Here is a 25,048-nt window from a genome sequence, read left to right as displayed (position 1 = left end):
CACTTCTAATTTCCTTTTCAGACGAACCTCTCCAACAAATGCATTCTATATTTAAGACTCATTAAGTTGATTTTTAAAAAACCTTCCAAGTATAAGACTTTTTATTCTTATCAATTTCATCATTAAATTTGACCTAAGTTGTGATGAACCTTTTTTTTGAGTCTTTTTTTCGTCATCCAATTTGTTAGTTATCCTCAATCAGCAGAATGAATTAAATGTCTCATAAGTGCCAGTCATTGTCCTCGGCCCTAGAGGAACAAATGAAAACGCTGACTGCTTTCAAGGAACTTACATCCCATTGAGGAGATACAACATATCCAGAGATAAACATGATAAATACAAAATTATTTTAATAATAAGGATAAAAATGTCCAATAACAGGGCTAACCACAGATACCTGAGAAATTACATTAGAGATCTTGAAAGGGGACACTTAACCATTAATGATGACTCTCTAAGTCTTGATATTCAACCAATTTGGAATCCACCTAATTGTATTGGTTAGTGTACAGTTCTCCATCTTTTCCACAAAAATACTGTGAGACTATATCAAATGCTTTACTAAAATCTAGGTAAACATTTTCCAGCCAGGATCAATTGGAAGCAGGAAAATCAACTGCACCAAAAACTCAGGCAAACAAAGCCATTATGATTGGAGAAATGTGTTAGCATGCAGTGTATATATATTTAAAAGCAGTAGAGGTGAAGAGCTTTCACAAGAAATCTAGGATAATCTGAATCCTACACTAGTGGACCCCAGAAGCCACAAGGAGCAGCAGTGACCAGTGGCAACATGGTATCCCTCAGACCAGGACACCCCAAGATTCCGGGGTTTCTAGTACTCTGCCTTGAGATACCACAAAGAGCTTTGAAAACTCAGCATTCAGTACCTCAGTGGTCCAAAGAGCATCAAACGTAGGATGTTGAGGTCAAGGCAGTAATCTAGGTGGCAAAGGGCAAGACCAAGCAGAGCCAATTGTCCCAGAAATTTGACCCTGGCATAAAAAGCCCCTAGTTCAAGAGCTAAGGCTCAAAGATAAATACTGAAGGAAATTCTCATCACCATTAAAAAAAAATTTATTGCATCCAAAAGCAATCGAATATCCAAAGACAGTAATAAATACAGAGACTCAGGGGGGAAAATGGATTTTCCACATGGACTACATGAATATGTAGAATAAATGGAACAACATTAAAAAAAAATTTTTGAAGGAAAGAATTAGAATAGCTTAGAAGAAACATGGTAAACTTTATCCAAATAATGGACCCCTTAAAAAGTAGATGACTAAAACAAAAATTATTGACTTAATATAATAGGAGAAAAATGGGACATTTGACAAATTAGAAGATCATTAAATTTTCTGAAAACTGATTTTTTAAAACCTGGACATTTTATTTCAAGAAATTATAAATGAAAGCTGCCCAGATCTAATAGAACCTGAGGGCAAAGTGGAAGATAGGAATGATCCATTAATCACCTCCTGAAAGAAACCCCTAAATGAATTTCCCAGGCACATGCAAAAATCCAGAGCTCCTACATTCAAAAAAGTAGCATCTAAAAAGAAGCAATTCTAGTCCCAGGGAGCAGTAATCAGGATCATGGAAGACCTGTTGTTGCATTTTACTAAACAAAAAGAAATTTAGAAATATGGTGTCCCAGAAGGTGACATATAAGAAAGACTTATAACCAAGCATAACCCATGTACAAAGCTGAGGATCATTCAGGCGGGGATGGATCTTTTGTGGAGTACAGGACTTTTCAAGCTTTTCTGATGAAAAGTAGGAAATTAGAATTATAAAATAAGAGTGAAGAGAAATCTAAAAAGGCAATTTGAGCAATTGGAATGTTTGATTTCTTTTTGATAATTAGCTTTCACATAGGGGAGAGAAACAAGTATCTGTAGGTAGTACTGTGGGTGGTAGATGTTTATGTTTCCTTTAAAGAAGACCAATGGTATCAAGGGGGTGATGCCTTGACTACTGTTATATCCTAAGAGATGTTAAAAGATAAATGTAGAAAATCTTAGAAAGTTTGAACTTGTTCAGATAAAAGATTATAATCAGGACAGTTTATACAATGACAACAGCATTGTAAAGAAAAACAACTCTAAAAGCCTTCTAAGAGCAATTATCAACTGTTTCCCAGGAGACCCATGATTAAGTAGGTTACCTCTGTTCTGGCAGAGATTTGAGGGACTCAAGCACCAGAAGGAGTTCTATTCTTGGAAATAATCATTGTGTAGATTTGTTTCTGTTTGATCATGGTTATTTGTTAGCCATCTTTCCCTTCACTATGGTTTTAGTTGAGGTTGGGAATCATTAGCAGTGGCTATGTTTTTAAAAAAACACGATTGAAACATTATTAAAACACAAAAGAGATCAGAAGGTATTTCATAAGAAAGCAAAGATAAACAGGACAGTTTTGAAAGTAACTCAAGGAATTTATTATATATTTTTTCAAAAAAAGGCAAGCAGTATAAAAGGTTTACAAATTCATATGCTATCCAATTTTTCTCTTCTATGAGCATGGAAATGTTTTTAGTGTTTAAGTTTAAAGTAAAATTTTTAAATCTTAGTAAACCTTATCTATAGTATTGTGCATCTCTACTAGTTTAGAAACATCCTCAAAAAAAGAAATAGGGTTTTTCCTCTCTTGCCTCTTTTTCAAATCTCTGCTGCTCCTCCATAATTGGGACTGACTGATTACCACCACCCCCCCCCAGGGTCTACCTAGTTTTCTAGGATTAACCCTGTGAAATTGGAACATTATAGAGCTTTTGCATTATTACAGCTCTTTGAACTTGTGGTTCACAAATTGCCTATAAAGGGCAATTTATACCTTTTTGAAACTTAGCCACCACAAAAAAGAACTGCTTCTGTTAGTTCTGAAAATATTTCTTTCCGGGCAGCCTAGGTGGCGAAGTGGATAGAACTCCAGCCCTGAAGTCAGGAGTACCTGAGTTCAAATCTGACCTCAGACTTAATAATTACCTAGCTGTGTGGCCTTGGGCAAGCCACTTAACCCCATTGCCTTGCAAAAAAAAAAAATATTTCTTTTGCTAAAAATTTTCCCCTTGAGGCTCTATTTTCTACTTCTGGTTGTGTCATGAAGGATTATCAATTTATTTCCTTCCTCCCATAGCACCCCTAGACACTATACCTCCTGTTTGGTCATCTCCTCTCACTAAATCTTTTTCAGATTCAGGAAAGTACCCATACTCTTTTTCATTTGGTTTTACACTTTCAGTCTTCATTTAGGTCAGTCTAGCCTCCCCAAATATTATAGTTTTCCCCATCTTACTATCTGTGCCTTAATTGAATAAAGACCATTCTAGCCCAAAAGCATAAAGACCAAAAATAACCTAATTTTCTTATATTTTAAACTAAGCAATTTGAATTCTTTGTTAGAGAATTGTCACTTATTAATGCTGTGTTTAAGAAGTATACACTCAGTTTCCCCGGAATTCTGTCTGAATCTCTCCTTTTCCCTTTAACATTTTACATTGTATTATATTTATTTGTACATATCATGCATAGAGTAGATGCTTAATAATTTTGTTGACTAAGCCACAGAATGGAAAAAAAAAAAGGAGTAAGACCCTAAAATAGGAAAATGGTATAGTGGTTGTATATGGTTTCTGGAATGGCTCAGGAAGGCTCAAAGCCCTCAGTTTCATTGAGTCATAGGAGATTACTTTGTGTTCAGATTGCTAGTTATTATGGGGAACTACTATCATAGAGGATCATAATTAAATTGACTAGTTTTATGATCTGAAGTTAGATCACTTTATCTTGGTTATTCTTACTGTGATAACTTTTGACTATTAAGTATACTTCTAAACATCCTATACTGTATATCACTTTCTGTCTTACTAATTATTTCTGTTAAAGATATTTTATAAGAAGTAGTTTAGACTGAAGCTGAACGAGATGAGCAGAACCAGAAGAACATTGTACACCCTAACAGCAACATGAGGGTGATGACCAACCTTAATGGATGTGCTCATTTCATCAGTGCAGTAGTTAGGGATAATTTTAGGATATCTGCAATAGAGAATACCATCTATATCCAAAGAAAAATCGTGGAGTTTAAACAAAGACTATTACCTTTAATTAAAAAAAAAGTATCTGTTTATGTAATTTTGCTATCTCTTATACTTTTATTTTTTTCCCTTAAGGATATTATTTCTCTCTCAACAAATTTAATTTTGATCAATATATAGCATGGAAACAATGTAAAGACTATCAGACTGCCTTCTGTGGGGGGGGTTGGGAGGGAAGCGAGATGGGGGGGAATTGTAAAATTCAAAAAATAATTTTAAAAAAGAAGTTAGAGAAATTATTAAAAAGTTTCAGTTTTAAATTGGGAGGAGAGTGAAAACTATCAATTGGTGGTATAGTAACCTAAAGGCATATCTTCATATAAATTTCTTTATAAAAATATGCTACTTTATTTTTCCCAATTACATATACAATCAATTAAAAAAATTTTAAGCTCTAGATTTTCTCCTTTCCTCCCTTATTTCCCCCCTCCCTAAGATGTTAAGCAATTTGATATAGGTTATATATGCCTCACATAGATTTCAAAGTTTCTTTGGGATGACTAGAAAGGAAAATTCAGGGATTCAGTGAAGTGAAGATTTTATCTACAAAAGCAAAACAAAGAGAAGAGAGATCTATCCTAAAGAACTGAAGAAATATAGTCATGAAGAATAATTTAAATTGTTTGTGTCTCAGCATATAGAAAGTTAGTAAATACTTCAATAAAAAATACTGACACACTTGTTTTTATTTTGTTACAGCACTCAAGATGGATTTTTTAGTCCTTTTCCTGGTTTACTTGGTCTGTGTTCTGACTAGTGTTTTACTACTTTGCCTATATTCCAAAAGAACCCATAATTTTGCAGAAGAGATCCTGACAGATGAATCACAGGTAATAGATCAAACATAGGAAAGAAGCATATTTTTTAATGAGTTTATTTAATAGTTGTTCCTGATCTCACCAATTTTTTCCTAAGCCTAAAGAGATTCTTTTTCTACAGTGTCAATAAATGGAAAAAAATATTTTTATGAAGTTATTTTTAGATTGTAATACCATATGACAAAACATTTTTATTACTTTAATATAATTGAATATCTTTCTTAAAAGAAATTGAGTCTCATAGGCTTAAGGAAATGATATTAGTGATTCCTCTGACATCTTCAGTCAGTTTTCCCAGATATTCTGTAATATTGCTCCGCAGAATAAGTCTTTTCAACAGTCAAATATGATATGTGAGTATAAATACATACATATACATATACATATGCATATGCATATACATATACATATACAAACTCACATGAACCCATGAGTAGTATGAGAACAGGTATGACAGCGAATGCCATGAGATCCTCTCCATCAGTGAAAAAAAAAATTGCTGCCAACAGAAGCTCATTCTGGATTATGGTACCTCTGATTGACGCTAAACAGATAGCCAGACTGGATTGTAAATTTATTTATGAATACTGTATCTTTAAATTTAGAAGAAAATCCTATTCTATGAAACCTTCTATGTTAGGAAAAGGACATGTTTATAATTTCTGACTTAATTGATTGGGTAACTTTTAAATGGTCATATAATAGATCATTGCTTAATTGAGAAATAAAGCCTAGGTTTCAATGCTGTTTCATTCCATTTCCTTTTCCCAATCCTAAAAAAAAGGAATTGGTCATATCTGGTATGGTCTTAAATTACAATTGCAGTACCTCCCTGATGTTGTGATCTTCAAAAATGAAGGACATGGGGTGGCTAGGTGGTGCAGTAGATGGAGCACCAGCCCTGGAATCAGGAGTACCTGGGTTCAAATCTGGCCTCAGACACTTAATAATTACCTAGCTGTGTGGCCTTGGGCAAGCCACTTATCCCATTGCCTTGCAAAAACCTAAAACAAAAAAAAAAATGAAAGGACAAACATTTCTCCCAATATAGCAGAAAATCATAGGAAACAAGCAGTAAAATCCATTGCAATATTAATTCTAGCTAGGCTGTTTGATTTCCATTCAGCTAAATTAAGAAACTCATTCCTGTCATTCTTTTGACAATTAGTTAACTATTTCAAGAATTGTTGAATATCTGTGTACTGAATCTACTATCAGTACCCCAACTCCCAAATGAGTCACAACTTAAATGACTTTAAGGAAAATTTCATTTCATTTAACACTGTTTTTGTTTTGTTTTACTAGTTTGCTTCTTTTTTTTTGTTCTCTTCTGTAATTAATTGTTGTTTGGATGAATCTACAGTACTAGTATCAAATTCTGGAAGGATCAATTGATAATAACAAATAAATTGAAAATAGAAGAGAAGGAAGCCATGACCCCAAAGTGGCAAGCACACATAAAATAAATTCACTGAAGCTACTCTTTGAAGTAAGCTAAAAATAGAGATACCTTTAGAAAGACAAAAAGAGGTACAGTTTAGATTAGGAAAAAAAGGAAGGTTTTCTTTAAAAAGAACAACAAAAACAATATGTAGGTCTTAAAAAGACAAACAATTAAAAAAGATAATAAAGAGTTCATTAACTGTCACTGATGAATAAAAAAATCAGGATATACCTCCATTTTCAAGAGATAGAGATGAGGGCAGTTAATAGAATCTTGATTTCTTTTCTCTTTTCTCCTTACATGATGAAGAACTGAGTCATTCTTGTGGTAGGAAACTAAGCAGAGGCAACTTGTTATAATGGAAATTATTTTGAATTCAGAGAGAATGCTATTGTGTGATCCTAGGCAAGTCTCTTGACCTCTGCAGGCCTCACTTTCCCTACTTTGCCAACATTTCTTATATTCATCCTCTTCTCTCCACTCTTACTCAGGTTCTCAAACATACCTTTCAAATAGCTTCCTAACTGGTCTCCCTGCCTCAAGCTTCCCTCCTCTCCAACCAACCTCTGCTCAGTAGCCAAACATGCCTTAGTATAGCAAGGGTCAATTTTGCTCTCTATTTCAATCTTCTTTCACTGACTAATGCCTCTAAGATAAGCTCTCCAGTTTGAAGTTTTTAAAACTTCACAGTTTGTCTCTAGTCTGTCTGAATAGGTCTAGATAGAGTTCACTTTCTTTTATACATTCCAGGTTTCCACCAAACTAATCTAAATGCTATTCCTTAAACTTGACTTTCTGTCTTGACTTTTCTATCTCCTGCCTTTTTTTGTCTTTGCACAAATCATTCTACATGCCTGTGATTACTTCTTGTAATTCCAAGCTTTTTTTTTTTTAAAGGTTTTTGCAAGGCAAATGGGGTTAAGTGGCTTGCCCAAGACCACACAGCTAGGTAATTATTAAGAGTCTGAGGTCAGATTTGAACTCAGGTACTCCTGACTCCAGGGCCGGTGCTCTATCCACTGCGCCACCTAGCCACCCCAATTCCTAGCTTTCTTGAAGCCTTAATTCAATGCTGCTTCCTTCAGGAAGCCTTTTCAGATCCCCTAGTTCTACCACAACTCTGACCTACACCTAATGATGGTATGGAAATAAACTGGAAGGGTCCAGATGTTTTCAGGCTTCCAAACATTGAACTAGAGAACTTTAATGACTATTCTGAAGTTCATTATATTAATGATATATAAACTTTCTTTTTTGTATTATTTTTGCTCAATTTGAATTTTCCTTGTGTTGGACTTCTTGTGACCATTTAGAAGATCAGAAATTTTCTTTGAGAGCTTCTTTCAGAGGTTATCTCTTGCTTCTTATTTCTTCATTTCTGCCTCTGTCATGATTTTTAATTGATGTTAAATTTTTGGGGGGGAGGGCTTAGAACTGCCATGGAGCTTCCTGGGAGGGAATTCTGAGAAGAAGTGAGGCAGAAACAAGTGGTGGTGCCCCTATTGCCAAAGCATTGTGCAGTGGACCAGACAAGACGGAAGCTCCAGTTAGCATGTTCATCCCACCCATTCCTATCCAGCAGCTGGGGCTGTCTAGTCAAATACCACCTCCTCAAAAAAGCAAAAGAAAAACAGTTGATCCACAGAGATTCTTGGGAAATATTTCTTGAGTTGTTTCAGCATAATTTTTTAGCATGTAGCATAACCATTCTACACTTTTAAAATTGATTTATTTCTTCAAAATATTATAAACATTAAAACTCATAACTACAAAGGAAGTTGAAAGTGGACTGCTTTATTTCAAACTGTAATTAAGAGACTCTAATGGTGAAACTATTTCTTGTATAAAAATTTCATTCATTTCAAAATACTAAATCCTGGGGTTCCTTTTAAAAACTTTGTGGTATAGAGTAGATAGAATATAGAAATTGGAAAGATTTGGTTTTAAATCCCTCTACTCAAATATACTAGCTATGTAACTGGGCAAGTTACTTAGGAAAACTGAGGCACAGAGAGGTTATCTGTGAAATGAGAATAGACTGGATTGATACAAAGATTAAATGAGATAACATATAAAATGCTTTACAAACCTTGTGCTATTTGAACATTATTTATTATCTTTATTTTCTTTGTGTTTAGGTATTTTCACGTTTTATACCAAAGTGGCTTCAAGGAGCTACGCAAAGGGTATTTCATCACTTCTTCCATACACGGTATTTATTAAATGGAGTTTTTACCTATACTTTTCCTGGCTTCATTTGTAAGTTATTGTTTCCACTTGCTTTAGGAAAATTATTGATAAATTTGGGACTTTTTTATCAAGTACTTCTCTTATATGCTGGCACTTGCTAGGTAATTATTTTTGTTGTTGTTGTTGTTGTTTTTCACAAGGCAATGGGGTTAAGTGGCTTGCCCAAGGCCACGCAGCTAGGTAATTAAGTGTCTGAGGCCGGATTTGAACTCAGGTACTCCTGACTCCAGGGCCAGTGCTCTATCCACTGTGCCACCTAGCCTCCCCAGCAGCTAGGTAATTATTAAGTGTCTGAGGCCGAATTTGAACTCAGGTCCTTCTGACTCAGTGGCCAGTGCTCAATCCACTGCACCACCTAGCTGTCCCTATGCTGGCACTTTCAAGAGTTGCCAACTGGGGCGGCTAGGTGGCGCAGTGGATAGAGCACCAGTCCTGGAGTCAGGAGTACCTGAGTTCAAATCCGGCCTCAGACATTTAATAATTACCTAGCTGTGTGGCCTTAGGCAAGCCACTTAACCCCATTGCCTTGCAAAAACCTTAAAAAAAAAAAAAAGAGTTGCCAACCAATTTATTTTTTGTTTTTTGGTGAGCAAAGAGCTCATGAACAATTTCATACAATTCAGCAAATTTATTTATTAAATGTCTGCAATGTGCTAGGCCCTCTGATAGGAGCTGGAGATACAGAGATAAAAATTTAACAGTCCTTGCCCTCAAGGAGCTTACATTCTACATTGTCTAATGTCCCTAAATATATATCACACAAGGAAAATTGAAATATGTGAAGGAGGATTAAGCACTGGAGGGGCTCAGGGAATATTCTTCATTTTTTTGCATTTTTATTTAAAGTTTTGAGTTCCAAATTTTGTATCTCATTCCCTTCCTTCCTTCTTCTCTCCCTGAGACAGTAAGCAATTAGACTCCAGGGCCAGTGCTCTATCCACTACCTCACCTAGTTGCCCCATTTTAATATTTTTAAAACTACATTGTTCAGGGGCAGCTAGGTGGCAGAGTGGATACAACACCGGCCCTAGAGTCAAGGAGTCCCTGAGGTTCAAATGCCGCTTCAGCCATTTAATAATTACCTAGCTGTGTGGCCTTGGGCAATCCACTTAACCTCATTGCCTTGCAAATAAAATAAAATAAATAAAAGTACATTGTTCAAAGTATTGGCTAAAATGAGTATTGTGTATGTTTCTTTATACTCAGATCAACAGTTTTCTCAAAAGTTTTCTCAGTATTTCCTTGCATATCTTTGAACGTGTTAAGTACTTCCTAACTTTTTATGTAACAGGAGTTCTTAACCTGTTTTCCATAAATATTTTGATTATATTTCAATAAAAATGGTTTCTTTTGTAATTCTATTTAAAAACATTCTGAGAAGGAATCCATAGTCTTGATCACCTTATTGCCAGAGGATTCCATAACACAACAAAAAATTAAGAATTTCTTTTGTAGAGGTACCACTACTTCTGGGATCACTTTAAGAAACTGAATCTTTAAGGATGTTGTGCAGGGCATAGGAACCATCTCCTTTTGGGTACTTTTTCAAGATAAAATAATGTGGATATTTACCAGCATTTCTAAAAATACAGTGCAAATTTTGAAGAATTCAGTTTAAGTTATAAGAAAGCAATATACAAGATATACAATGTAGAAAATAAATTCTGTGTTCTATATTAAACAAAATGATTCATTGCCACTTAAATTGATCAATTCTATTCACATTTGCTAGATTGTATTTCTAGTGTGTACACTTTCTGTGTTCAAACTGAGTTGTTCCTCAGTATATGAATTAGGAGTCTGAAAAATTGGATAAAGTGGAATTTTATAATAAGAGACATTTCTTCTAATATCAAATGTGCTGCTTATTTGTGTAATCATTTTTGCCAAATCATTTATCCTCTCCATTATTTGATTTTCCTAACATAGAAAATGAAAAGGGAAGAATACATCTCTTAGTTTTTAGTTCTAAAGTTGTATCATATATGTAAAATCCAAGTTTAAACTTAAAAACAACTCAGGGCAGCTAGGTGGCACAGTGGATAGAGCACTGGCCTTGGAGTCAGGAGTACCTGAGTTCAAATCCGGCCTCAGACACTTAATGATTACCTAGCCGTGTGGCCTTGGGCAAGCCACTTAACCCCATTACCTTGCAAAAACTAAAAAACAAACAAACAAACAAACCACAACTCAGAAGTCATTTCATTCAATCCCTTCAAAAACTGAGATTGAAGGCAGTTTTGCACCTTTCCGGTATTTATATGAAAAGTAAACAATATTGAGGTTTAAACCCAGACTTTCTAACACCAAATCCAATTTACTTTGCACTGTTCCATAGTCTCTACACAAACATATTAATGGATCTTGTTATACAAAAGGAATCTTATAGTGGTCTATAGTATCTACAAGGCTCTTTCCATTTCTAAAATTCTATGATTCTGTGACTCATTCAGTCTTTTCTATCCATCTGAATTTTTATATGCCAGATTTTGACTAAATCGAGTAATACCTGAAGTTTCCTATCTCAAGAATCTTTTCAAAAATATGGATTTACAGTCATGCATGTCACAACACTATAATAAATCTATTGCTTTGACATTTCTAATTTTGACTAGAATTCTGAGAATTAGTGGTAGTTAGAGAAAATGTTAACTTGCATTTTTAAAAATATAGTAATTCAAAGATTTAAAAGATCATAAAGGAAAACAGAAGTTAGAACCTAAAATAACATGGAGTTTAGTACCATTATTTTACAGATGAATTTTTAAAAAACTGTTGGATTTTCTTTAAATAATTAAATGTTTTCAGCATAGTCTGAGTAAACATTTAGAAAACTTGAGTGAGGCAAGATTTGTACTTATTTTCTTTCAGAAACTGCATATTTATCATCCTGCACTTGGCCTTAGAAGTGGCTGTTTACAGTGAATTCACTTGGGAGATATTTCATTACTGTCTAGAACTGGAATTCTCAGTATTTCATCTTCTTCTGCCATATCTTCTGTTGATTATAAACCTATTTTTTTTCACATTGAGTTGTACAACCAACCCTGGTAAGTTGAAGCTGATTTTGAGCACATAGTAAGACAGACATAAATAAGTCAAAGAACAGAGTAATTAATATCTTTTCTATAAGCATACTTCTCCCACAAAGTGTAACATACATACATACATATATATGTGTGTGTGTATATATATATATATGTGTATATATATATATATACACACATATATATAAATCTGTGTACACAGTCAAAAATCAATAAAGGATCAGGAAAGTCAAAATGAAGGCATACAAAATGGAATTTGTAGGAGTCAACATTCCCAAAATGGATGTTCCAGGATTAGGAATTCTAGAACATAGTATTGTTAAGAAACTACTGTATAATTTTGTTTAAAAAAATTATCCTTCTCCAAGAAGCTAGGTAGCTCAGTGAATATAATCCTGAATTTGGAGTCAACAAGACAGGAGTTCAGATCCACACACAGATACTTACCAATTAAGTGACAATAGGCAAGTTGCTTAACCTGTCTGACTCACTTTTCCCATCTGTAAATCAGAAATAGTGCCCACCTCCTAGAATTATTGTAAAAATAAAATGAGATAGCCCTAGGTCACTTTTCAAATTTTAAAGCACTTACATAAATGTGAGTTATCATTATTGTTAAAATGTACAGAGAAAAAAAGGCATAATATCTGTAATTAAAAGAGTTTGGTTTATCAGTTTACCGCTGTCAAGGGAAGGGAGGAAGGCAGAAAAATCTTACAAAAAATCAATGCTGAAAGCTACCTTTACATGTAATTGAAAAAATAAAATAAAACATAAAAAAGAGTTTAGTTAAGTTTAAGAGAATAAAGTTTGCCTTTTCATACTAATCATGGTTCACATTTGGATAGACAATCCATGAAATTTGTCTGTCAATAATATAATATTTTAATATTGAGAGATATTCTTTGATTGCCTTAAGTATTTCATTATATAGTCTTTCAAGAAGATAAGGAGATCTGTGATTGACTTCTCTCTCCTCAGATCCTAAATAACAGATTCTGTTCACAAACCAAAATTATTCTGCTTCTGCAGATATAGCAAAGACTGATTATATAGCCCATTTACATACAATTATATAGACCATTACATAGATCATTTCAGATTTTCTCCCCAAGTGGGGAAACAGAGGATAAAAGCATCATAGATTTAGAAGCAGAAAGGACCTTAGAGGTCAGAGAAATTTTATTTATCCCTGATTTATCAGGGCCTTTTCCTGTGAAGTTTCCAGCTTCTTAATTGTAGTTCAGCAACCAGGGCAGCTCAGTTGCAAGTTTCACTGGTGTCTCACTTATGCTAAATAGGTTAAAACTTGGAGTAGAACTTCAGAGCTTTTTTTGGTTCATCTACTCTGACCTCTTGCCATTTCAAAACAGTTTGTCTTGAAACTAGGGAGATAAACAGTAGTTCAGTGATTAAGGATGATCCTGAAAGACCTGTTATGGAAATATCATCCAAATCCAGAGAAAAAACTATGGAGTCTGAATGCAGAGCAAAGCATGCTACAGTAGTTTGTTTTTTAAAACTTCTTTTATATTCTTATTTCTTTTTCATGGTTCCCTCCCCTTAGTTCTAATTGTTCTTTCACAGAAATATGTATATATATGTATATTTTGTACATATATATAACCTATATCAAATTGTTAACTGCCATGAGATCAGGGTGGAAAAGGGATAGAAAAATGTGGAACTCAAAAGTTTGCAAAAAAATGAATACAGAAAAACTATCTTTGCATGTAAATGGGAAAAAATAAAAATAAAATTTTTTAAATTTAAATTTTAAAAAAAGAAGCTAAGGAGATAGAGTGAAATAGTCTTCCTCTAGGTTCTCAGGATAGCTGTGGTAGTCTTTGTTTTTGGAGGTTTTTTCTTTGTTTCTCTGTTCTTTCTGTGTATCCTTCTGCAGAGGCCATGCTAAAGCTGCTCAAGGTCTTGAGTTTAGAGCATATGTGAGAGTTTGGCAAGAATAAACTGGAATGAGCAATAACTTTGTTTTTGAAAAGGCCTTTCCATATTTTCCCTAGCATTTCTGTATTAAAAAGTCATGACACCTTCATACAACTCATGTCTTCAAATATTATCAGATTCCTATGTTTTTGGTATTTATTTTTCTATCTCATAAGTATATATATTTACTTGATATTTTCCTAAAACTTAACTCAATGTAATATTGACATTTTTGTTCTCTAATTTTCCATTTTTTAATACTCTTTTTTTTTTTTTTTTGCAAGGCAGTGGGGTTAAGTGGCTTACCCAAGGCCACACAGCTAGATAATTATTAAGTGTCTGAGGCTGGATTTGAACTCAGGTACTCCTGACTCTAAGGCCAGTGCACCACCTAGCTGCCCCCCCCCATTTTTAATACTCTTTTTTTTGGGGGGGGGGGGCTTGCCCAAGGCCACACAGCTAGGTAATTATTAAGTGTCTGAGACCGGAGACTACTCCTGACTCCAAGGCCGGTACTTTATCCACTATACCACCTAGCCGCCCCATTTTTAATACTCTTGAAAGAATTCTTACCTCTCAAAACTAAGTTCAAATAGTAAGAATTACTGAATTTCTGAGGAAACTGTTTATGTACAAATAAGAATTGTGATTTATTTTCTGGATATTCCTGGTAAATATCCATATAAGTGGTTCAAATTCACTCATCCATTCTGACCAGAACTTTATACTTGTCACTAATTATGTTCACTTCTAAACTTTGACTTATTGGATGTTTTTGGAATGCTTTCTTTTCTTGTATAAGGGAATTAAAAGCTGTACTTACCAGTGTCTCATTTTTATAGGGTTTTAGCATCACAAGTTCCCAAACACTGGGACAAGTCTTCATGGGAATTATATTTAGGACCTAACATGAGCAGGGAAAATCTGACTCTTCCTAGTGGCCCTAGAAGCTACTCTTCTCAAACTCACTAAAAATCAACACTTTCTCAAGCTGAATACAAAATCTACTTTAAGAGTCTAAACCTGGACATGCTCACAGTCATATTCACTTCTTACTATTTTATATCTTCTTTGCATATATAATCAGCAGCTACTGCTTATTTCCTTCTCTCTCTCTCTCTCTCACTTCCTAATCATCAATATTCAGGGATCAAATCTCAAATCACTGTGGGAAGTAACACATATCAAGAAAACACATTCCCCTTCCCCCAAAAGGGGTAATTAATGATTGTAATGCCATTTCTTCCTTGCATAGCTTGGTGGTTCTCCCCTAACAATAGTATACTATTTTTCCTATTCTGGCTTCCCTAGAGCCTCAGAGAGAAAATTCAATGCATTGAAAGTACATCTTGTTATGTCTAAATAGTAATTCATTTTTGTTAATGATTTCTTCATTTTCTAAGCATGTTAGAAGGTGCCTCATCCACCTGGTCAGTCATTTTCTAATTTTTCAGCCTTTCCTTCTTTTCTGAGTTTCTTTTGCCTTCATCTTTTTTTTTAATTTCCTTTGAATCTTTCCAACTGCTTTGATTAGCACTTGCTGCTTTCCTTGACCTCCAAATCCTTCTGTGACTGCTTGGGAGATAATGTATCCCTTTTTTTGAAGGTCTTGAAGCAGTAGCTCTGTTACTTGCTAGGGATATTATAGGATCAGTTCTGACCCTTCAAAGACTCACTGAATCTCACTGGTTTTCTGGCTGCTTTTATGCTTCTCTTTTTGTTTCACATCATTTCAAGCTTTGAAAGCAGCAATTATTTTTCATACATAATTCCATATAGCATCTGATACAATGTTGGACTAATCAATACTCAAATTAGTGATTTGGCTATAGCAAAACACTTGACTCCCTATTTCATTACATTCAAGGATTGTTTTTCCATGAGCCCCTGCCTTTCAAATTTATGCTTCATGTAACCTTATTGACTATACAAGAAATGCTGTTTTGTGATGGAAATTATTACTTTCATTTTATAGGGATAATAACAAAATCAAATGAAGCATCAATTCTTCAAGTTTATGAATATGATGAGGTGATCTTCTTGAAAAACATGAAGTGCCCTACCTGCAATCTGAGGAAACCAGCCCGGTCAAAGCACTGTAGTAAGTGCCTCTTAATATTATCAAACTTAACACCAACAAAAAATAAAATCATCAGATTCTTCAAAGGAATCACTATTTTTGCTCAAAAAGAAAAAGTTTGGGCCCAGGGAAACATTGAAGCAGGGGCTGAAAAACCTCAAATCCTTGATTGCCTTCATCTAGATTTAACTACATACAACCCAGAGAATAATATCTCTTCTCAACTGGGGTGAATATTAGCAGAGCCTCTAAGAGTTTATTCAAGACATCAATTTATTTCTGACTACATTGTGTATTTTTAGCCTTGCTAGAACCCAACTCAAATTTTTAAAAGTGCAAACAACATATTTATACACGTATGTAGACAGAGTGGGTATTTCACATCTCGGACAAATCTGCTGGCTTCAAAGTCTTGTGATTCCAGTTTAGCAGAAATGGGTAGATGTTCCCTATAGCTCACTAGCAGAAGAAGAAAGTGCTCAAGACTCTTTGGAAGGACTTTTTATATGCTATGCAAACATAGGAAGTTGAGGCATTTGGGTACTATAAATTGAGAGAACAATACAAAGGCAAGAGCCAAGGTTTCTAGGGAACTATATAAATTTGGAGTCTTGAATCTGCAGGCGGGTTCAGAATCCAGAATTAATACCAGAGAGCTCAGGTAGAAGCACAATTCAAATTCCTAGGAGCCTTGCCCATGGCAAGAACAGTCAAGAAGGATGTCCAGAATAGTTTCTCACAGTCCAGCATAGTCACATAGGGCCAAGAGCCAGAGCACAGACTTCATGCCCTGATTGTTAGGCATCTTTAAGGAGCTTTGGAAGAGGCCACACAGCATAGTGCAAAGAAAAATTTCTTTGGAGTCAGGGAGACCTGACATACTGGCTGGGTGATCCTGAGGAAATCAGTCATTGATTAAACAAGTGCAATGTGTTAAAACCTGTGCTGAGCACCTGGAATAGGAATAAAACCCTTCCTCTCACTCCTCACCCTCCAATGTAGTAAACAAAACAAAATCCCATAAGATCCCTACTGACCAGGAGCATATATTCTGACTTGAGAATCAGAGTGTAAATGTTTAGCTTCATACAATTTATTCACAGAATATATGATATTTGTCCTTCATTTTCAAAGAAGAACCTAATATCAGGGAGGTGATGCCATGATATTGCAAATGAATTGGATTTGAGTGAGGGGAGGGCTTTGCCAAGTCACCAATATCACTTTCTCCTCCAGAACCATCTGGATCCAGTGCCCAGATATGGTTCAGGACAACTAGAGATGTCCCTAAAGGCAAGGCAGTCAGGGTTAAGTGACTTACACAGTAAGGGTCAAGTGTTTGAGACCAGATTCAAACTCCTGTCACAGAATATATGAAGGTAGTGTGAAAGTGGAAAGCATTAATTATTGGGGGAGGGGAATCTCTTCCAGAAGGTGAAATTTGAGCAGGACTGAAGAAAACTAGGGAACCTGGATTGGGGCAGGGAGCAGAATATTCCAGGAAGATGGAAGGCTTATGCTTGAGGAACCACAAGTAGTCCAGTGCTGTTGGATCAGAGTCTTGAAGTTAGCAAATGTTTATTAACATGCAGAGGCAATTAAATTATAAGAAAGTTGGGACAGGAGAAAGGGACCAGAGCAATGGTATGAAGACTTTTAAGTGCCACAAAGAATTTGTATTTTATCCAGGAGATATCAGGAAGAGGAGATAGGGAGAGGGAGGGAATGTGGGGGGGTGACATGATCAAATGACTTAATTTGTGTCCCTCAGGCAACTCCCTAAGACTAGAACTATGGAGAAAGTTCATATCTGCATTGGTATAGAAAAATTCTCCTTAGAGCTTCCTATGTGGATGAAATCATAGGTCTAGTGTAAAAAAATATTTTTTTTGGTTCATTTTGCAAGGCAGTGGGGTTAAGTAACTTGCCCAAGGTCACACAGCTAGGTAATTATTAAGTATCTGAGGCCAGATTTAAGCTCAGGTACTCCTGACTACAGGGCTGGTGCTCTATCCACTGTGCCACCTAGCCACCCCGAAAAAATAAAAATTTTTAAAAAGAGCATCATATTGGGAGTCTGGAGAGCTAAGATCTGTCCAAGGTTTTGTCATTGCTAACTCTTCTTCGTGCCAGTCTTGACAAGTCACTTCTTTCTTGGCCTTCGTTTTTCTTCTCTGTAAAAATGAGGTTAGTTGGGTTGATCTTTTAAGAAACCTTGTAACTCACTTGCCATTTTTAGAACTAGTGCCTTGGGAATAGAAGGTTCATATGAATCAGAGCCCAGGGTGTTCTTGGCATAATAGATTTAGAATCAAAAAGGACTTTATACATTCTTGCCCTGTCCATTATTTTACAGATGAGAAATTTGAGTCCAAAATCATACTACCAATCAGAACTGGAATGTAAGCTCCCTGCCCCGGCTCTAAATCTTGTGTCTTAATACTGTGCCATGTTGTCTGTAAGCTTTGATAGAAGCTTCACTTCTTCTGAGCAGCTTCATTATTCTGAAACTCTAGGGGTAATTTGCATAACATCTAGTTACACCCTTAATTTTTGAGAGGATAAAAAAAGGGGTATGTACAATTCTAGTTGAAAATATTGATCCATGTATCATGGTTGCTTATAATGGTTTTGTGTGTGTACATATAGGTGTATGTAACATATGTGTGCATCGTTTTGATCATCACTGTATTTGGGTGAACAACTGCATCGGTGCCTTAAATGCAAGATACTTTTTAATCTACCTCTTGACATTGACTGCAATGGCTGCAGACATTGCCATCATAACTACAACATTTCTTATCCATTTGGTGCTCATATCGAATATGTCATCGGGAACATATTTTGATGATCATGGTCAGGAACAACCTGTTGATATTGCCTTTCTTATACAGGTAAGCATGTTTCTGTCATGCTACCCTTAAATTCAACAAATTATTTGGTAAGCATGTACAAAACACTGTGCTAGATATTAGGAATACAAAGATGCAAAAGGATCCAATTCCTACTCTTAAGAAATTTATAATCTAATAGGAGGACCAGAAACAGATGCACAGAAGTCTTATACAAGGTAGCTGGTGAACTCCAAATTTGGAGAGAAAGAGATCACTTTTAGCTGGGTCATGGTAGTAGGGGAAAGTGAGATATAATTGAGGCTTCATGGAGTACATAGCATCTGACCTGGACCTTAAATAAAAAGGGTTTCAATGTCTACAGATGAGAGAAGACATGATCAAGGACCTATTTGTAGTTTGATTAAGGACAAGATCAGGACCTGTTTGTAGTTTGATTTGACTGGTCTTAGTGTATATGAAAGAATGTAGTATGAAATTAAGCTGGAAAATTAAATAATGGAATAAAAAACTTATATTTTGTGTTGTGGGAAAGGGGAGAGAATTTTTTTGGACTGGGAATTAGACTTTTTTTTTTAGAAAAATCATTTTGTAGAATGTGTGAAGGATGCATTGGAGAAGATTGAATTGAAGAAATAATGTGGATCTAGGGTAGTGACACTTTGAATGGAGATGAAGAGGATTGTTGAAGGGATATTGTAAAGTTAGATTCAACAGAAGTTGATTATAATGATTGAATGTGAAGGTGAGGGAGAGAAGAAATTCAGAAATTATCTGGACTAGCTACTTAACCTCTTAGTGATTGTGTAAGTAGAAGGTGTTTTCTTTAAGTGAAGGCACAGGTCCAGTCCTTATCCCTATTCAATTGAGCATAACAGTACTGTCATTGAGAGGCAAAGTGCCTTGATAGAGATAGAACTAGTCTTAGAACCAGGAGACCCTGGGTTCAAATCTTGCTTCTTGACATAAGCAGGCATTTGTCCCTGGGCCAGTCATTGAAGTCCCTTGGCACTTTTCACTGAGAGTAGTAGGGAATTCCCAAATCTGATTATTTCAGTACTTACCTGGGTACTCCTCCTCCTCCTTTACTTCTTGTGGTTAGGCACCTTCCCCCCACTCCCACCCCCCTTAGAGGTTTAACTCCTTTGGGGTTAAAATCACACTGGATCTGTGGCATTTCAGTACAAAATGATATGGCACTTCAGATCCTCCTGTGCTAGGGGATGCTATGTTTTGATTGCTGCCATTGGTGCCTCCAGGGTTTCTGCTATGGGTTTCCAGCAACCACAGAGATTTCTGGCCACCCTAGGGCTTTCTGATTGAAGAGTTTTGCTCTCAGTGTGCTGAGAGACTACCACCTTATCTGCCTTTACTGATTAATTGGCTTTGATGAGATTTCCCATTTCATTTTTGGACAACTTTTTTTGTGCAGTTCTGGAATGAAAGATGTCACTTATTCTAGTTTCTTACTGGATGTCTTGGTCCAGGGTAATTTATAGATTTTTGCTAGAATAAGTATATGGGAAGTGGGTGGTCTACCTATGTAGGTGTCAGTCTTGACCCAAGGTCTTGAGCTGTTTTTATGTGTCTCTACCCTGTTTGTCCATTTAAGTCCTGTGATGCAATTCTCTAATTCACTAACCTAGACAATTTAAACTTTGCTTGGAATGTAGTGTCCTTTAGGCATTTCTTTTTGTCACTTATTTTCCATCATTTACAATTAAACAACCTTGTAGGATGAGTGTAGAGTTTGACACAGCCTGATGCCATAGAGAGAGCCCTGGACTTGGAATTAGGAGACTTGAATCTGGGCTTTGATTCCATTTTCTTGTGTTTTTCTGCAGGGCATTTAACTTCTTTGAACTTCATTTTCCATATCTAGATGAAAGGACTTGCAATATGGACCTCACACTATTGTCATGACAAGAATGCTTTTGTCAGCTAGGAAGTGTTATCTATTATTATACATTAATAAGGAAGTTAATTAAATAGATAACATTGATGTGTATGGAAAATACCGAGACTATATTGTATTGTACTGTGGATATTTCCATTAAAATAATAGATTTATATCTTTTCTTCCCTTGCAGCATCTGTTCTTGACATTTCCAAGAATTGTCTTCATGCTTGGATTTATTATTATACTTACTTTCTTACTGGGAGGCTATGTATGCTTCACTCTCTACCTGGCGATTACCAACCAGACTTCCAATGAGTGGTACAAATCAAGTAGAGCCAAGTGTCATCGGTGCCATAATAAAGACCCTGTTCAAGAAAAGCCCAGCATCTACAGGAACATTTATGCCAAGGGTGCTTGGAACAACTTACAGGAAATTTTAAAGCCAATTACAGTTTATAAAAAAAAGAACTAAGTGTGGAGAAAGTGTTACTGAATTTCACAATACAAATTTCATAAAATTAAAAGTACAAGTTTTTCACTCTGCCTCCCAAGACTTAACTTTACTAATTTCTTCAGTATTTGTATTAAAATGTTCCCAGGGGCTCTGAAAGCACTCCATTTCCTAAACATACCTTGTTGCCTCACGCATTTTCTGTAAAATAGAGATTATAATAAACTACCTACCTCATAGGGTTGTTGTGAGGAATGCACTTTGTAAAATCTTAAAGTACTATAGAAATGTGACATAGTGTTATCTGCCAATATTGTTAAATCCTACCTAGTTGCCAGGTCCTGAGTATTCCACATCCTTTTTCATAAGTGCCCCTTCTCTCAGCTCACAAGCCCACTACTCTACTTCAGGTTCCTGTCACTCCTTCCCTAGACTATTGCATTACCCTTCACATCAGACTCCATTCTGAAACCTTTTCTTCTACACAGCAGCTAAAATGAAAATCTCAAACCTGGCCACATTAGTTTCTCCTGTTCAAAGACCTTAAGAGGCTCCATAGTACAATAAATTCTTCAGCTGGTATTTATTGACTTTCACTATTTGATACTAAGCTATCTTTCCAGAATTATTTCATGTTATTTATCTTCATGCACTTAACATTCCAGCAAACTGATCTACTTGCTGTTCTTTAAACTCTACATTCCAACTCCTTTCATACTTTGCATGGGCTTCTGCCTGGAGTAGATGACTTCCTCACTTCCATGTCTTAGAATTCCTTCTTGGCCCACCTTGCATGCCACCTCTTAGAGGAAGCCTTTCTTGAAACCCCTTATTATTCTCACTTCATTCTTGGATTAATTTATATTTACTTGTCTGTTTACTTCTTATGTGTTTTTTATCTCCTTATATGTGTACATGTATTCTTTCAATAGAATATCAGAATGAGCAAATGAATGTTGTTGAGAATGTGGGGGGAGGGGTCAAAATGAAAGGATCAGGGATAAGGCAAAGAAAAGAGAGGAGCTATGATGTAGTAGAAACAAGCCTTTTCATTTATAGTTCACTAGTATTGTGCAATCAATTGCTTTTACTACCTTTATATTTGGAAAGAAGGGTTGAGGAATGTGGACAGTTTGGAAAGAAATATTCAGTTTAGAATCATAACTGTATTTGTGTATGAAAGCAATTCATCTGTAAAATGGAAGAAGATAACCAAATGGTTTAAAATACAGAATCCAACAATAAAGTTTTTTTCCAGAAACATACTTAAAAACTTAAAGATCCACATAGAGTTAAAGTGATAGGCTAGAATAAAATCTATTATGTTTCAAGTGAGCTAAAAAAAAATCAGGAGTAGCAATTTTGATTTCAAATAAAGTTATAGTAAATATTGACATGATAAAAAGATTAGGAAAATTAAATTATACTTAAAAGTTCCATAGATAACTAATCAATATATTCGATTGATGATGTTTGTCTTTTGTTCTCAAAGAAGATCATCAAGTTTGATTTTTGGGGGGGTGCCATGCCAAGTCACAAGCCTCACTTTCTCCTCCAGAGCCAACTGAGTCCAGTGGTCATATATAAATTAAATTGACTGGAGATGACCTCCGGATGTAAGGCAATCAAGGTTAAATGATATGCCCAAGGTAACACAGCTAGTAAATGTCAAGTGTCTGAGACTGGATTCTAACTCCAAGGTCAGTGTTCTAACCACTATACCACCTAGCTGCCCCATATATATACTCAATATATGTATACCAAATAGCATAGAATCTAAATATTTAAAGGAAAATTAATTACTTTGGAAGCAGAAATATTAAAAGTATAATAGTGGGGTGGTTAGGTGGCGTAGTGGATAAAGCACTGGCCCTGGAGTCAGGAGTACCTGGGTTCAAATCCAGTCTCAGACACTTAATAATTATCTAGCTGTGTGGCCTTGGGCAAGCCACTTAACCCTGTTTGCTTGCAAAAACCTAAAAAAAAAGTATAATAGTGGCAGAATCTCAGTGTCCCTTTTCAGAACTAGTCAAAAGATAAGAAGTAAGCACTTTAATAGAACTTTAAAAAGAATAGAGTTTATAGATTTCTGGAAATTACTGAATGGGATCAGAAAGGAATTTACATAAAGTGATTGTATTAGATCTCAAAATACTTGCAGAAATGAGGAAACATTAAATACATCATTGGATCAGATGAATAGACTACACACCCATCTCCTGCCAGGAAGGTGATGGCCTCAAAATGCAGAATAATACATACTTTTAGACATAGCTGATGTGGGATTTTGTTTTATTGAACTATGCAATATATGTGGGACTTTGTTGAACTATGCATATCTGTTACAGGTTTTCTCTTTTTAAAAATATTATTCAATTGTTCAAACTCTTGCACAGTGCAAGAAAGAAGTACTTTTTATATTTAATATTCTCATTTTGTACAAATGTTTTTTATACATTAATAAAATATTCTTGTTTAAGAGTAAACAAAATACCCCTCCCCCAAAAAAATATACTTACTTGAGTGATAAAGGGGAGAGAAAAAGAATTAAAATTAAAAAATTAATAGTAATAATTGTAGGTATGGCCAGGTGGCGCAATGGACGGAGGAGCACCAGCCCTGAAGCCAGGAGCACCGGAGCACATATCCGGCCCCATACACCAAACAATCACCCAGCCATGTGACATGCAAGCCACCCCAACACCAATGCCCTGCAAAAACCAAAACAGAAAAAAAAAAAGACCCAAAATAAAATGAAATAGTAATAATAGTAGGGGTGGCTGGGTGGTGGACAGAACATTGGCCCTTGAGTCAGGAGCACCCAGGTCCAAATCTGGCCTTAGACACCCAATGATCACCCTGCTATGTGGCCCAGGCAGGCTACCTAGCCCCATTTGCCCTGCACCCCCCCAAAAATAATAATAAAAAATGTGCTTCAGTCTTCGTTCCAACAACTCTGTCGCAGGTAGATCACATTCTTTATGATAAGTCCATCGCATATTTTTCCACCATTGCCACTGCTGATCGCAATTCCCTCCTTTCGTATTTCTCCACTACCATGTACTATATTTTCTCTCTCCTTTCACTCTGACTCTGCTGTAGGGTAGCTGAGTAGCACAGCAGACAGATCCCTGGTCCTGGGGCCAAGAGGCCCCAAGCCCCCCTACCACCCCTAAGGCCCAGCATCTACTTGGCCCTATGATCCTGGTGAGGCCATCCAATCCCAGCCCCTTGCAAGAAGTAAAAAAAAAAAAAATGTTATATCTAACCACTCTCCCGCCCATGGTCCATCCTCTCCTCCATCACTCACATCCCCCCCTTCCCCGTCCCCCCCTTCTTACTCCAGATGTCTATACCCTATTGAGTATATATGCTGTTTCCTCTCCTAGCCACTTCTGATGAGAGTGAAGGTTCCCTCATTCCCCCTTGCCTTTCCACCTTCCATATCATTGCAATAGCTCATTGTAATAACGAAAAATCTTACTATATGAAATATCTTGGCCTATTCCCCCTCTCCTTTTTCTTTCTCCCATTACATTTCCCTTTTTTCTATTAACTCCATTTTTACACCATATTTTATCTTCAAATTCAGCTTTCTCCTGTGCTTCAACTATAAAAGCTCCCACTACTTGCTCTATTAACTGAGAAGGTTCATGAGTATCATCAGTGTCATTTTTCTATGCAGAAATATATGCAGTTCATCATCATTAAGTCCCTCATATTTTCCCCTTCTCCTCCAATCTCTATGCTTCACCTGAGTCCTGTATATGAAGATCAAACCATCTGTTCAGCTCTGGCCATTCTAACAGGAACATTTGAAATTCCCCTGGTTCATTGAAAGTCCATCTTTTTCCCCTGGAAGAGGACATTCAGCCTTGCTGGGTAGTTGATTCTCGGTTGCATTCTAAGCTCTTTTGCCTTCTGGTATATTATATTCCAAGCCCCACGAGCTTTTAATATAGTTGCTGCTAAGTCCTGTGTGATCCTGACTGCAGGTCCATGATATTTGAACTGTGTCCTTCTGGCTGCTTGTAATATTTTTCTCTTTGATTGGGAGTTCTGGAACTTGACTATAATCTTCCTGGGGGTTGGTTTTTTGGGATCTCTTTCTCCAGGGGATCGGTGGATTCTCTCCATTTCTATTTTTGCCCTCTGCTTC

At 36.0% G+C, this 25,048-nt stretch overlaps 2 protein-coding genes across 6 annotated transcripts in view; one reads left to right on the top strand and one right to left on the bottom strand.

The window, feature by feature from the left end:
* The window catches only part of ZDHHC4 (zDHHC palmitoyltransferase 4), a 36,548-nt gene extending 12,469 nt beyond the window's left edge, over window positions 1–24,079 (top strand). For 4 of the 5 annotated variants that reach the window (XM_074196798.1, XM_074196799.1, XM_074196797.1 and 1 more), the window contains 6 exons: window positions 4,803–4,933; window positions 8,504–8,577; window positions 11,487–11,665; window positions 15,582–15,707; window positions 18,336–18,580; window positions 20,629–24,073. In XM_074196798.1, coding sequence (XP_074052899.1) covers window positions 4,811–4,933; window positions 8,504–8,577; window positions 11,487–11,665; window positions 15,582–15,707; window positions 18,336–18,580; window positions 20,629–20,910 — 1,029 coding nt within the window. In that variant the 5' untranslated portion in view covers window positions 4,803–4,810 and the 3' untranslated portion in view covers window positions 20,911–24,073. Of the gene's footprint in view, window positions 1–4,802; window positions 4,934–8,503; window positions 8,578–11,486; window positions 11,666–15,581; window positions 15,708–18,335; window positions 18,581–20,628 lie in introns of those variants that run through there. The other variant, XM_074196800.1, reaches the window with a different exon arrangement.
* Window positions 1–25,048, bottom strand: part of GRID2IP (Grid2 interacting protein) — an 898,914-nt gene that overhangs the window by 203,733 nt on the left and 670,133 nt on the right. The gene's annotated exons all lie outside the window — the stretch shown is intronic.

This window comes from Macrotis lagotis, chromosome 8 (assembly GCF_037893015.1).
Source record: "Macrotis lagotis isolate mMagLag1 chromosome 8, bilby.v1.9.chrom.fasta, whole genome shotgun sequence".
Classification (NCBI taxonomy): domain Eukaryota; kingdom Metazoa; phylum Chordata; class Mammalia; order Peramelemorphia; family Peramelidae; genus Macrotis; species Macrotis lagotis.
This window is presented reverse-complemented; position numbering and strand designations above follow the sequence as displayed.